This window comes from Oncorhynchus mykiss, chromosome 25 (assembly GCF_057628025.1).
Source record: "Oncorhynchus mykiss isolate SJ-2025 chromosome 25, ASM5762802v1, whole genome shotgun sequence".
Taxonomy (NCBI): Eukaryota; Metazoa; Chordata; class Actinopteri; order Salmoniformes; family Salmonidae; genus Oncorhynchus; species Oncorhynchus mykiss.
The window spans coordinates 69,785,953-69,800,874 of NC_143046.1; the positions used below are offsets into that span (position 1 = coordinate 69,785,953).

General features: G+C 43.6%; 1 protein-coding gene across 50 annotated transcripts in view; it reads right to left on the minus strand.

Annotated features, from left to right (window-relative positions):
* Positions 1-14,922, minus strand: part of LOC110505661 (bridge-like lipid transfer protein family member 1) — a 90,422-nt gene that overhangs the window by 21,455 nt on the left and 54,045 nt on the right. For 29 of the 50 annotated variants that reach the window (XM_036962766.2, XM_090220964.1, XM_090220963.1 and 26 more), the window contains exons 46-62: positions 13,750-14,347; positions 13,435-13,633; positions 13,049-13,315; positions 12,848-12,941; positions 11,268-11,318; positions 10,473-10,679; positions 9,949-10,184; positions 9,505-9,749; positions 6,700-6,805; positions 6,506-6,603; positions 6,198-6,386; positions 5,938-6,106; positions 5,620-5,831; positions 2,435-2,518; positions 1,305-1,503; positions 940-999; positions 522-745 (exon numbers count right to left, since the gene is read on the minus strand). In XM_036962766.2, coding sequence (XP_036818661.1) covers positions 522-745; positions 940-999; positions 1,305-1,503; positions 2,435-2,518; positions 5,620-5,831; positions 5,938-6,106; positions 6,198-6,386; positions 6,506-6,603; positions 6,700-6,805; positions 9,505-9,749; positions 9,949-10,184; positions 10,473-10,679; positions 11,268-11,318; positions 12,848-12,941; positions 13,049-13,315; positions 13,435-13,633; positions 13,750-14,347 — 3,238 coding nt within the window. The remainder of the gene's footprint in view (positions 1-521; positions 746-939; positions 1,000-1,304; positions 1,504-2,434; positions 2,519-5,619; positions 5,832-5,937; positions 6,107-6,197; positions 6,387-6,505; positions 6,604-6,699; positions 6,806-9,504; positions 9,750-9,948; positions 10,185-10,472; positions 10,680-11,267; positions 11,319-12,847; positions 12,942-13,048; positions 13,316-13,434; positions 13,634-13,749; positions 14,348-14,922) is intronic. The other 21 variants (XM_090220927.1, XM_090220965.1, XM_090220959.1 and 18 more) reach the window with 6 other exon arrangements.

Below are 14,922 nucleotides of genomic sequence, written 5' to 3' on the forward strand. Positions count from 1 at the left end.
ACGTACTGACAAATTCTATAAAACGATGTTGGATGAGGCTTATGGTAGTGCAATGAACATTCAATTCTCTGGCGACAGCTCTGGTGGACATACCTGCAGTCAGCATGGAAATTGCACGCTCCCTCAAAACATGAGACATCTGTGGCATTGTGTTGTGTGACAAAACTGCTTATTTTAGAGTGGCCTTTTATTGAACCCAGCACAAGGTGTACCTATGTAATGATCATGCTGTTTAATCAGCTTCTTGATATGCCACACCTATCAGGTAGATGGATTATCTTGGCAAAGGAGAAATGCTCACGAACAGGGATGTAAAGAAATTTGTGCGCATAATTTGAGAAATAAACTTTTTGTGTGTATGGAAAATGTCTGGGATCTTCCATTTCAGCTCATGAAACATGGGACCAACGCTTTACATGCTGTGTTTATGTTTTTGTTCAATATACAATTCACATGTTCAAAGTGATTTATACAAATATTCAGCATGGTTATCATGTTTAGGCAAAGACTGAAAGACTGACCATATGGATGGTGGGCGACATGGTGTCGGCCTCATCCTCATCAGAGTCCACCATGTTGATGGAGTTGAGGTCAGCGATGTCGTCCACGTCCTCCTCGCCAGTCAGCGAGGTCAGCGTGTTGCCCAGGGCGTTGAGCCGCTTGCCGATGTTGGGGTCCATGTGGACATCGATACCACACATCTTCCATAGCACGTTTAGTGCCCAGGTGCCCGCACTGCTGCTTTCTGAGGGTCGTAGTGGGAGAGATAATATTACCCTACACTAAATCCATCTATCACTCAATACAATACAAAGATCTTGTTCACAGAGAAGTAGAAAACAGCTGTGCTGTGTCTTGGATAACAGCTTGACAATGTTCACACGGACCCCTTTCATAATAAACACAAGGTTCGATGCTCATTATCAGCGCAGTACTTACCTGCTGACAGCTGGCCTGTGGTTCTGGAGCAGACTTCATATGTGCCATCAGGAACAACACCTACAACAGCAAAACAAACAAAATGACATCAAAAAGGGGAACAGCACAGTGTAGGGAACCACACTGCAAGAAGTAGGGCACAAATAGACCTTAATTAGGGTGGAATATCAAAAGGTATTGGTCCGTTTGATACACAATATTTGGGTGAAGCCCTTCCCTATGTAATTGTATCTACTTATTCTTAAACTTCAAAACTCAGCTTTCCCAGGCCCAGCTCTAAATACAGACAAGCCATCCTATTTTCATGCTTTTTTTCAATCCCAGTCTGTATGTAAAAGTCAACATCTCGCGGTCCAATCACTCACAGGCGTTCATGATCATGTCTCCTCGGATCTCAGGCTTCCAGTCGTCCCAGGACGTCTCAAAGCCCTCGGCGAAGCGGATGCAGAAGTTCTTGAAGTGGCCCTTGCTGACCAGCGACTCAGAGGAGCAAGCGGTGATCAGCGTGCTCTCGATGGTTAGCACCAGGGCCGAGCCTGTGTCAAAGTCAATGCTGTGGTTTGCCTGTGAGAACGGAGGTTTAAAGGTGGAGTAAGATGTTACAGTTAGGCCATCAGATAAGTCTAACACATGGATAATATTTAGGCTTAAGTGTCAGTCGTTTGTTGGAAAAAGTGGTAACATTTTATTTGACGGTCTGCCTATAAACACTATTAAATAGTTTAACAATTAAATGAAGTCGACACACACACACACACACACAAACACCCCAAATAATGTAAGAGGGGCGTTGCGCCACCTTGTTGTTCGCACTACACCACTATGTAAAAAAATGAATACAAATAATTCATATAATTTTTAATATATAATATAATTTTTAAAATATTTATTATATTATATTTGTTATCAAGGCCAGGCACCACACCCTAATAGTATTTTTGTTGCTTTAGATTGCAGGAAATGTCAATTAAAAGGTGTTTAAAAATGCACAAACCCCCTTAATAATATAACGGTTTACAAATGGTTAAAAACAATGTAATAATTGTTTATTGGCAGACCCTCAACAAAAGTAGGTTACTGAGAATAGGAAACGTGCCTGTGTGTAATGTTGAAAAACGCATTGCTCCTTGGAAACACCCATTTAGTTGCAGCCTGTTATAAAATTATGCAAAGTTGATGCAAGTGTGACATTGTGCGTGCCATACCACTCCATGATACATGAAAACAATAGAGCATCTGTTCCAATTGAAGGTAATCATTTAAGATTCTTGAAATGGTGAGAAGTTAAACCAGTCAAACCATTTCAAGCTTAAATGGAGTTATCCCAGTAGTATCAATAAAATGGTTGGTTGTAAACGGCCATAACCTGTTATGTCAGCATTGTATCAAGACTGCATCATAAACACTAATGACAGGTTGTTACAAGTAAAGCAGTAAGACCACTGAATAACATCACACAAGTGTTCAAAAGAGATTGAATAGGTTGTAAGGTTACTTTTCGTGCATATTTTTTCTGGCCTACAGATCTGCTGGCCCCAGCTTCAGAGCGGATGCCTTCGAAACCTGGTATATGTCCTTTCTATGGAGATAAGGGATAAAATTATAACTTTAACTAACTTGTAGGAGAACTCACCAGGGACAGTGGATGTAGTCATCAAATTCTAACTTTGATTAATCCCCAATATCTATTTTCCTATATCAGTCAGTCATTCACCAAGTCACAAAAGCAATCTTTAGCATTTATGAAGACATTTATCTCGGATACATTTTGTAATTTGCTGCGAATACAAAGTAGGTCACTGCACTGACAAACCTTTCCCCACCATTCCCATGTTTCCTACATTTCCAAGTTTATCAAGGTAGGTCTAATTACATATATACAGCTACATACTACTGCAGCGAGCTATATATTTATATACAGTGCCTTGCGAAAGTAAGCCCCCTTAAACTTTGCGACCTTTTGCCACGTTTCAGGCTTCAAACATAAAGATATAAAACTGTATTTTTTTGTGAAGAATCAACAACAAGAGGGACACAATCATGAAGTGGAACGACATTTATTGGATATTTCAAACTTTTTTAACAAATCAAAAACTTAAAAATTGGGCGTGCAAAAATATTCAGCCCCCTTAAGTTAATACTTTGTAGCGCCACCTTTTACTGCGATTACAGCTGTAAGTCGCTTGGGGTATGTCTCTATCAGTTTTGCACATTGAGAGACTGACATTTTTTCCCATTCCTCCTTGCAAAACAGCTCGAGCTCAGTGAGGTTGGATGGAGAGCATTTGTGAACAGCAGTTTTCAGTTCTTTCCACAGATTCTCGATTGGATTCAGGTCTGGACTTTGACTTGGCCATTCTAACACCTGGATATGTTTATTTTTGAACCATTCCATTGTAGATTTTGCTTTATGTTTTGGATCATTGTCTTGTTGGAAGACAAATCTCCATCCCAGTCTCAGGTCTTTTACAGACTCCATCAGGTTTTCTTCCAGAATGGTCCTGTATTTGGCTCCATCCATCTTCCCATCAATTTTAACCATCTTCCCTGTCCCTGCTAAAGAAAAGCAGGCCCAAACCATGATGCTGCCACCACCATGTTTGACAGTGGGGATGGTGTGTTCAGCTGTGTTGCTTTTACGCCAAACATAACATTTTGCATTGTTGCCCAAAAGTTCAATTTTGGTTTCATCTGACCAGAGCACCTTCTTCCACATGTTTGGTGTGTCTCCCAGGTGGCTTGTGGCACACTTTAAACAACACTTTTTATGGATATCTTTAAGAAATGGCATTCTTCTTGCCACTCTTCCATAAAGGCCAGATTTGTGCAATATACGACTGATTGTTGTCCTATGGACAGAGTCTCCCACCTCAGCTGTAGATCTCTGCAGTTCATCCAGAGTGATCATGGGCCTCTTGGCTGCATCTCTGATCAGTCTTCTCCTTGTATGAGCTGAAAGTTTAGAGGGACGGCCAAGTCTTGGTAGATTTGCAGTGGTCTGATACTCCTTCCATTTCAATATTATCGCTTGCACAGTGCTTCTTGGGATGTTTAAAGCTTGGGAAATATTTTTGTATCCAAATCCGTCTTTAAACTTCTTCACAACAGTATCTCGGACCTGCCTGGTGTGTTCCTTGTTCTTCATGATGCTCTCTGCGCTTTTAACGGACCTCTGAGACTATCACAGTGCAGGTGCATTTATACAGAGACTTGATTACACACAGGTGGATTGTATTTATCATCATTAGTCATTTAGGTCAACATTGGATCATTCAGAGATCCTCACTGAACTTCTGGAGAGAGTTTGCTGCACTGAAAGTAAAGGGGCTGAATAATTTTGCACGCCCAATTTTTCAGTTTTTGATTTGTTAAAAAAGTTTGAAATATCCAATAAATGTCGTTCCACTTCATGATTGTGTCCCACTTGTTGTTGATTCTTCACAAAAAAATACAGTTTTATATCTTTATGTTTGAAGCCTGAAATGTGGCAAAAGGTCGCAAAGTTCAAGGGGGCCGAATACTTTCGCAAGGCACTGTATACACTGAACAAAAATATAAACGCAACATGTAAAGTGTTGGTTCCATGTTTCATGAGAGGAAATAACAGACCCCAGAAAGCACAAAGAGCTTATTTCTCTGAAATGTTGGGCACTAATTTGTTTACATCCCTGTTAGTGAGCATTTCCCCTTTGCCAAGATAATCCATCCACCTGAAAGGTGTGGCATATCAAGAAGCTGAATAAACAGCATGATCATTAGACAGGTGCACCGTATGGCCACTCTAAAACGTGCAGTTTTGTCACACAACACAATGCCACAGATGTTTTGAGGCAGCGTGCAATTGGCTGACTGCAGGAATCTCCACCAGAGCTGTTGCAATAGAATTTAATGTTCATATCTCTACCATAAGCTGCCTCCAACATCGTTTTTGAGAATTTGGCAGTACACCCAACCAACCAGCTTCACAACTGCACACCACCTGTAACCACACCAGCCTAGGGCCACATCCGGCTTCTTCACCTGAGGGATCTTCTGAGACCAGCCACCCGGACAGCTAATGAAACTGAGGAGTATTCCCATCTGTAATAAAGCGCTTTTGTGGGGAAAAACTCATACTGACTGGTGTGCCAATGCCACCCATGGATGCGCCCCTGCCCAGTAATGTGAAATCCATAGGTTAGGAATTTAGGTAATGCATTTATTTAAATTGACTGATTTCCTTATATAGACTAACTCAGTAAAATCATTGAAATTGTTGCGTTTATATTTTTATTCAGTATAGCTAACTATATTTAAATAAAATCAATGAAGCTCAAATGAAGCATTGTGAGAATGGTTGAGAAAAAAACAAGACAATTTGGATCAGTTCTTTAGGGAATGAAATTACCTATGATTTGATGACTACTCACAGAGAGTGCCACTTTCAGACAATAAAATGTCTTTCAATTTAGCTCATATCAATATAAAACACACAAACAGTTCCAGGACAGGATCTGAAACAGAATTGATCTATGACAAAATGGGTCTAAGTGTATAAGACAAAATGGAGCACTGTCAGGGTTGGGGTAAAAAATATCCCACACCATTTTAACATGCCGCATTGCAAAGGTTTTCTCCTTAAAACATATATGCAATCTTTGGTTGCAAAAATCATTGTTCAGATCATCATTCTCCTCCTACCAGTGAGGTGTTGGTGATGGGCAGACAGATTCCCAGGTCGTTGACGGTGAGCTGCAGGAACAGGGTGCTGAAGGCCTGGGCAGAGGTCTGCTGGATGCCCGGCAGCTTGTCCACCACCTCCTTGGTGGCCATGTGAATGTCTTTGTTCAGTGCCAGACGCTGCTCATTCCAGTTGTCATAGGCCGCCTTGTAGTTCAACCAGAAGAGTACAGCTGCAATGAGAAGGGAAAAAGGGATGACGTTTCACTATAGAGGTTATATGATTTAGACATTTTTATTTTGAGAATTAGAAAACGTAGTCTATTATCAAGGCCTGACCTCTGTCAAAAGCCACAGGCTGGGCAAAAACGATTGGCCGGTTGAGTGTGATGAGGACCGCCTCTTTGTCTGAGGAGCCACTAATCTCCTCCTGAAGGGCGTTCCGTAAACCAATACGAGTGCGGAAGTAGGCCACCTGGTGAAAGTCTGAACCTGCCTCCTCATAAACCTGTGGGGAAAAAAAGGGTTATATCTAACAAAACCTGATTGCAGCAGCCAATAGAAACTAACACAACCTATATTGATTTTCTGTAGCCTACCTGGTGTTTGACTATCTGGCCCAGGGCGAGGTTCAGATCCACTTGGCACTTCCCAAACAGTTTGAGATAGCTGCTGCTGCCGCCGGCCTGGGCTTTACACTGGATCCTGTTGGAGAGTTCCAGCTCTATCAGCCCTGTCTCGAAGCGCACCGCTCTCATGGACGGAGTGGTGGCCGTCATCTGGATCCCCTGCAAACCACAAGTGTTCAGGAAAGTCAATTTATTTCATTTTCAAATGATTAGGCCACGTGACGATAGGTGGGTATATATGCATATTGCAGGACTTTTCTTGCTTCTCATACTGGTACCTTAAACATCAGACTGAGTGAGTAAAGCAGAATCTTGGGCTTGTCAGCATCTGTCGAGATGTCGTGCTCATTCCATAGAGGGATGGGCTGCTCTCCTCCTGCATAGACACAAACAAGCATTTACCCAAAGTGTCTAAGCAAAATACTGAAACAGAACAACTTTCAGTGTTCTTGTGTTATACAGCGGGACAGACCTGATACTTTCTGGATGACCTCGTTGACTTCCTTCATGAAAACCTTCTGCAGGAACACCAGGTGGTTCAAGAGGTCCGTTGTGAGGTTGTGCTCAAAAGAACCAATCTAGGTGAAGGGGGATGGAAATCAATGAAAATAACAAAGGCCTGCAAACTGAATATGCTCATAATTACCACATTTCAGGGCTCTACAGTGTGACCATTTTACTCGCATATGCGCCTAAATATTTTGCTGTGTGACCTGACATTTATATTTAGGAGCACCAGTGTACCTAGAAAAATTAAGGATTCTATCTTTATTAACACAAATATTTGTAATTGTTCCCCTAAATTTATTTGTGTGGGCCTACATTCTTCAACATAGGTGCACACGTGCTCCTTGCAAAAAAAGGTCAGCGTAGAGCCATGGCTGTATTGACAATGTTTCAATCCACAAGGATCTTCATCAGGTCAAACGGAGTGCTCACCACTCCAAATACACTGAGTATACAAAACATTAAGAACACCAGTGTCAAGAACTGCAACTCTGTTAGGGGATTCTTCAAAGTAGCCACCCTTTGCCTTGATGACAGCTTTACACACTTGGCATTCTCTCAACCAGCTTCACCTGGAAGGCTTATCCAACAGTCTTGAAGGAGTTCCCACAAATGCTGAGCACTTGTTGGCTGCTTTTCCTTCACTGTGAGGTCCAACTCATCCCAAACCATCTCAATTGGGTTGAGGTCGGGTGATTGTGGAGGCCAGGTCATCTGATGCAGCACTCCATCACTCCACTTCTTGGACAAATAGCCGCTACACAGCCTGGAGGTGTGTTGGGTCATTGTCCTGTTGAAAAACAAATGATAATCCCTCTAAGCACAAACCAGATGGGATGGCATATCGCTGCAGAATGCTGTGGTAGCCATGTTGTTTAAGTGTGCCTTTAAAATGAAATAAAATAAAAATTGTAACATTTTTTGGGCGGTTTTGGAGCAGTGGCTTCTTCCTTGCTGAGCGGCCTTTCAGGTTATGTTGATATAGGCCTAATTTTTACTGTGTATATAGATACTTTTGTACCCGTTTCCTCCAGCATCTTCACAAGGTTGATTTGCACTTTTCGCACCAAAGTACGTTCATCTCTAGGAGACAGAACGCGTCTCCTTCCTGAGTGGTATGACAGCTGTATGGTCCTATGGTGTTTTACTTGCGTACTATTGTTTGTACAGATGAATGTGGTACCTTCAGGCATACAGAAACTGCTCCCAAGGATGAACCAGACTTGTGGAGGTCTACAATTATTTTTCTGAGGTCTTGGCTGATTTCTTTTGATTTTCCCATGATGTCAAGCAAAGAGGCACTGAGTTTGAAGAAATACTTAGGTAATTAATATGGTCGAATCCGGAAACTATCATCTCGAAAAGACGTTTATTCTTTCAGTGAAATACTGAACCGTTCCGTATTTTATCTAACGGGTGGCATCCATAAGTCTAAATATTCCTGTTACATTGCACAACCTTCAATGTTATGTCATAATTACGTAAAATTCTGGCAAATTAGGCGCAAGAGAAGTGACACAATTTCACCTGGTTAATATTGCCTGCTAACCTGGATTTATTTGAGCTAAATACGCAGGTTTAAAAATATATACTTCTGTGTATTGATTTTAAGAAAGGCATTGATGTTTATGGTTAGGTACACATTGGAGCAAAGATACGCACTGCATCAATTATATGCAACGCAGGACACGCTAGATAAACTAGTAATATCATCAACCATGTGTAGTTAACTAGTGATTATGATTGATTGATTGTTTTTTATGAGATAATTTAATGCTAGCTAGCAACTTACCTTGGCTTACTGCATTCGCGTAACAGGCAGTCTCCTCGTGGAGTGCAATGTAATCAGGTGGTTAGAGCCTTGGACTAGTTAACTGTAAGGTTGCAAGATTGAATCCACCAAGCTGACAAGGTAAAAATCTGTCGTTCTGCCCCTGAACAAGGCAGTTAACCCACCGTTCCTAGGCCGTCATTGAAAATAAGAATGTGTTCTTAACTGACTTGCCTAGTTAAATAAAGATTAAATAAAGGTGAAAAAAAAGAAAAAAAGGCCAAATCGGTGGCCAAAAATACCGATTTCCGATTGTTATGAAAACGGTCTAATTAAATCGGCCATTCCGAATAATCGGTCGACCTCTAGTATGTATGTATGTAAGCATGTATGTATGCATGTACAACATACAAAGTTGCACAGAAAAAGCCATGTGTCAGACTTGCCAATAAAAAGAAAAGATCAAGATGGGCAAAACAGACACTGGACAGAGGAACTCTGCCTAGAAGGGCAGCATCCCAGAGTCGCCTCTTCACTGTTGACGTCGACTGGTGTTTGCGGGTACTATTTAATGAAGCTGCCAGTTGAGGACTTGTGAGGCGCCTGTTTCTCAAAATATACACTCTAATGTACTTGTCCTCTTGCTCAGTTGTGCACCGGGGCCTCCCACGCCTCTTTCTATTCTGGTTAGAGCAAGTTTGCGCTGTTCTGTGAAGGGAGTAATACACAGCGTTGTACGAGATCTTCAGTTTCTTGGCCATGGAATAGCCTTCATTTCTCAGAACAAGAATAGACTGACGAGTTTCAGAAGAAAGTTTTTTGTTTCTGGCCATTTTGAGCCTGTAATCGAACCCACAAATGCCGATGCTCCTTTGAAATTGCTTCTTTAATCAGAACGGTAATGTAATTAAATGTAATGTAATGTAATGTAATGTATGTATGTATATAAAGTATAGTCAGGAAAACTGGAGCTACTCTACTTGACTGTGGCAGCCTCACCTCAGCCACACAGCGCAGGTAATTCCCCTGGAGGTAGTTGCCCTGCTTCATGGGGATAGGGAAGTCGTCGGTGAAGTCCGAGTGGCCCTCGTGGTCCTCCATGATGTACTCTCCGGACATGGTGACTGGCGGGAGGTTGAGGCTGGCAGAGGGGGGCATGGCGGACATGGTGTCCACCGGAGACACCTTGGACTGAAAACATAGCTTGTGGTTGGGCAGCTCAAACGTGAACCTTGTCTGGGCTCCTGCACAGAGAACAAACAAGGATGAGTCCAATTGAAGTCCAATTCAAGTCCAATTGAAGTCAATAACTTTATCAATCAACGCAGAGGAAATTAAGAAAACATTGCCATATCACAAATAGTAACATCATGTACATACACAGTAATACAAATACAATATCCCATTACCTAAGTCAGGGGTTAAAGCTTGGTGCTACGCTACCTGTCATGCCGTGGCTCTTCATACGGCCCATCTTGTACTCAGCCTTGAGGGAGGGCAGCAGGGCCGCTCCTATGGTGATGCCGTCCATCATGGCACTGAACTTGAGGACGATGGGCTTCTTCTCCAGCCCCTCCGGCAGCTGGGGGAACTCGTTGGCCTCCACAGGAGTCTGGTTGATGCTGGACGCCTTGTCAGAGGGCTGAGGGGTGGGAGTATCCTCCCTGTTGGAGGGTGGCCTACAGAGAAAAGAACGTAGTTCAGAATGAAAACAAATATTGCTTAGTCCATGAAGGAGATACAGAGGAAAGGAAATGGTTTCATCTCTAAATGTTACGATTCACGGAAGTGCTTTCCTCTCATACAAGATCCTTTTGGTGAGGACCACACTGAACAAGCAGTTCTGCCTACTCAGCACCAATTCATGGCAGGGGCTCTCCTAGGAGATACCTTTTGATTTCAATGGGACTCAAAGTATATATAATGCAACTTATGAATAATCCAACCATTTCCTCCCTGAGACTCACACGTTGGATGGCTGGCGGATGAGGTCAGAGATCTGTTTGGAGAGCTGGTGGGAGCTGCGGACCATCATGCTGTGCAGCGTGGCTGGGTGCTGGGGGATGTTGATCATGATGGCGCCCACCTTGAACACAGCGGCGTTATTGTTCTTCAGGCCCCGCTGGGCGCTGTACAGGGCCTGGGACTTCGCTATGTTGCATTTCACAACTGTTCTGGAATGGTAGAGCAGAGTGTCAGCGTTCCAAATATGACTGTTTGACTACAGGTTAACACAGGACAACGTCGATAGAACAACAATGTACAAATATGACTGTTTGACTACAGGTTAACACAGGACAACGTCGATAGAGCAACAACAATGTACAAAAATGCTCGTTTTGGTCATGTTAGACAACAAGCACACTAAACATTAACAGGCACACAACGTCATCCATGTTATGGGGGCATAAGAACTACAGGGTTCTATATGACCTTGCATTACATTGCCAAAATTATCAACAAAAAAACAAACAAAATAATAATATTGATCACGATTACAGGAGGAATCGCTGTCATATGGCTGATCTATAAAGATGATCCCGCCATACACTTAAAGGAAGGGACACAGGAACAGAGGAGAAAAGGAGTGGGTGATTATCAGACTAACATGAAGAGGGAGAATAACATAACTAGAGCTGTACACTGACGAAACACTGCGTTACCACAGACTCGAGACAAAATGAAAGCTGTGCCTAAACTTAGTACTACAGTACTGTGGCATTGCTATGATGTGCCAAGGTGCAGTAGTTATAAACACATACAGAAACTCTTGTTTGGCAGTGCTGGTAGGAGATGTAGGGAAATCCTCCAGTCTATTCAAGACGATGGAAGAGAAAGCCAGGGAAAGTAAAAAGAAAAAAAAAAAAGAGAGCAAATGAGATAGACTATTCACGCATAGATATATGGAGACAACAGACTAGATTAGAATACTTATTCACCATCCTTCAACTGCCAAAAGTACTTCCAGTGTTGCCAGCCGAATATGTGCAGTCCTTTGAATATTTATAGGATTTGTTTAGAGTGAAGTAACTGTAGGAATTACTCACACAGTAGGTTGACATGCAATCAGTAGGCAGGTTTCCATTGAACAAGATTGATTTGACAAACGCAAATGTCTCAAAAAATAAAATCACTGCGACATGTGTAATGGAAACGGCAGATATGAGACATTTCTAAAGACAGACAACATTTTTATCCATTAGATAGGGGTGGATGTGATGGGCACGTGATGTGATCCCGCAACTATAAAGCGCCACTTTAATTCTACATTTTTACTGTCGGCAAAATCAAAATTTTCAACTACAAAAAAAAATATATGTTTCTTTGCAGGATAGGTATTGTCCTGACGAAACACTTCACTTCGCTTCTTCTCTGGTTGGCTGGCAAGTTTCACTATCCAATCATTTTAGATCTACAGGACTTCAAGTTTCAACATGGGACAGACTGTGGCGATACATTGGCATGAGAATTATTACAATATGACATTATTGCATTCTATCCACGCTGGCTTTCGCGGGCTATTTGAGACATGAAACAGATTGGTCTGACGTCATTACGTCGAGCTGTTTTTATTGACACAAGGGGTGCATTCGTAAATTCGCACTGGTCATTTACTCCAATTTCAGAGCACTCGCGTCTGAATGTACCAGATTGCAGAATAACTGATGTATTTACGAACTCTCAACACCCGTTGAATATGGCCATATATGGTCAGTAAACATTGACAAAACAGCGTAATTAAATTGTTACCAGCATCAGTTGCAGTCACCAACGCTCTGGATAACCAGCTCTGCTAGGGCGAGTAAAATGGTCAGAGTGAGGTGTTCTCTCATTTTTGTAGCGGGAAAGCTAGCCAACGTTAGCCAGTTAGCTTGGGTGCATGACTGCCGTTGTGAGGTTAGAACGCTCGGATCAACCCTACTCCTCGGCCAGAGCGTCCAGTCAGTGTGCGCTCTGAACGCTCCCAGAGCGGAACGCTCTGAATTTAAGAAAGCCCAGAGGGCACTCAGCTCACTCTGGCACTCCAGATTGGCTTTACAAACGCACCCAAGATAGTGAAATAGAAAAGCACCCAATTGTCTATTTTCTATATTGAGACAAATGTTAAATGTCGACAAAATTACTGGACAAGTCAAATCGAAACATAGCTACAGACACAGTGGGGTAGGGAACTCAAACGTTCATAATTCATCTTACTGGTTACCAAAATGACAGGCAAACAAATTAGAAACGGAGTGTATTTTAGGTTAATTAACAGACCAAATGCACAGTATCAAACTTCAATCCTCAATGTGACAATTCAAATTAAACAGTTATCAACTTAAATTGGAGCAGTCCTTACTGAATGTCTGGGGTTATACCCTCCAGGAGCACAATGTTAACTCCTCCTATGTGGGCTGATGCACAAGTCTCTGTCATCTTCTGGTGCAGTATGTCTGAAAAACAGATTTGGGAATTATAATCCAGATATGGCACTGAATAACGTAATACAAAGAGGCGGTGTATTGAACTAGTGACATAACCCAAGAGCTAAGAGCCTCACCCTTCATCTTCTCCTTAAGTGTGAAGCTGCCGTGGATCTTCTTTAGCTCTGCCTCCATGGTCAGGCCCCCGATGTCTGCCTCCAGGTGGGTGCGGTTCACAACGCCGATGCCAAACACGATGAGGGTGACGTGCTGTGGCTCACAGCTCACCAAGCTACGCCGTCGGCCCCCTGCTCCGAGCCCGGCCGGAGGCTTGTTGGTGGGGTCCTGCTGCTCGTTCTCAAACATCACCCTGCACAGGGGCTCCGAGGGGCTGCGGCCACCGTCTGTACAGCACACATAACGCACACACACAAAATGATTGAACGATGAGTGTGAGGCTTTCTTAAGAGCCTAGGGGGTAGGGGCAAGAAGTGGCTAAGTGGAGGGAGAGAGAGAGCCTTACCCGAGAGGCAGTTCTCAGGGGAGCTCTTCTCCAGGATACCGGTGGGGTCGGAGATGAGGGAGTAAAAGTTGAGCAGCTTGTACATGTTCTGCCAGCACTCTGCAGAGGGCTCGCTCTGCTCTGACACTGTGATGGAGTCTGAGTCGTCCATCTGGATGGTCATGTGGTCCGCCACATCCCGAGAGCCCTTCCGCGACACCTTGATCAATTGGATTGATTGAATTTATTAGATCCCAATTAAAACAGAGCATACATCATTTGATAGGTCACTTAGAAATATAGTCTATATGATTATTGTGAAATAAAGATACATACTGGTTGGTGTACCTTGGAGGTACGGCGCTCCGAGCGACCAAGCGTGTTGCGTCCCCGGGGCTCCCTCCTGCCCAGCGTGTCCAGTCCTGACTGGGGGCCGTTGGGCAGTTGACCCCCCCCTCCACCTCCCCCCCGCTTGCTCTTCTGAGCAGTGTTCCCGCCGCCGCCAACCCCACTCCGCCCGGCTCCGTTGACGCTTCCCCGCGAGCTGCGGCTAAAGTCAGAGGAGCGGAAGTGGCGGTAGGGCCGCACCTTAAAGGTGGGTGTGGGGGAGGCAGAGCCGGCGGTGTAGCGACTCAGCTTGATGTCTGTCTGTGTGGCCTTGATGTCGTCCACCATGGTGCTGAACTGGTGGATGAGGCGCACCAGGGCCATGTCCACACGCTGGCTGATGGCCTGGCAGGCGATGGTGAAGTCGCAGTGGAAGGTGTTGTAGTGGCGACGATTCAGGTCGTGAAAGGCGAGGGGAGCGGCGGCAGCCGTGGAGTTTGGCGGGCCAGTGCTGGTAGACTTCTCCATCACCACAGCGTTCAGGCTGAACGTCTCGATCAGCAGGGCAGGCTTGAACTCCAGCAGAGGGAGGTTTGGCATGCCCTGTCTGGAGAGGGAGAGAAGATTACCTTTACATGGCAGGATATCTTAGAGCAGGGATCATTAACTAGATTCAGCCACGGGCCAAGTTTTTCTTTTGTCAGAACATACTAAAAAATACATTTTTAGACTGCAAATTGACTGCAATAAGCACAAAAATGTATGCTATTTGTCTAAAACATAATCATTACAAAACATTGATTACATATGGGGACATTGCCCAGCGTAGGGTGCAGTCTTTTGGATGAGATGTTAAAATGGGTGTCCTGACTCTGTGGTCATTCAAAATCCCATGGCTTATTGGAAGAGTAAGGGTGTTCACCCCGGTGTCATGGCTAAATTCCCAACCTGGACACATTTCATCATGGCCACCTAATCATCCCTCTAACGGGCATATATCCCTCCTCACCTCTCTAGCTGATGTGATGAGCGGTCTGGTACAAAAATGGTCGCCGTGCATCACTGAGGTGGGTGCTACACATTGATGGTGGATGAAGTCAGTTTCCCCCTACTACAGTGTGTAAAGTGCCTTGAGAACCTCAGTTGGCAGAAAAGCCAATTATTATAAATTATTTGTATTCG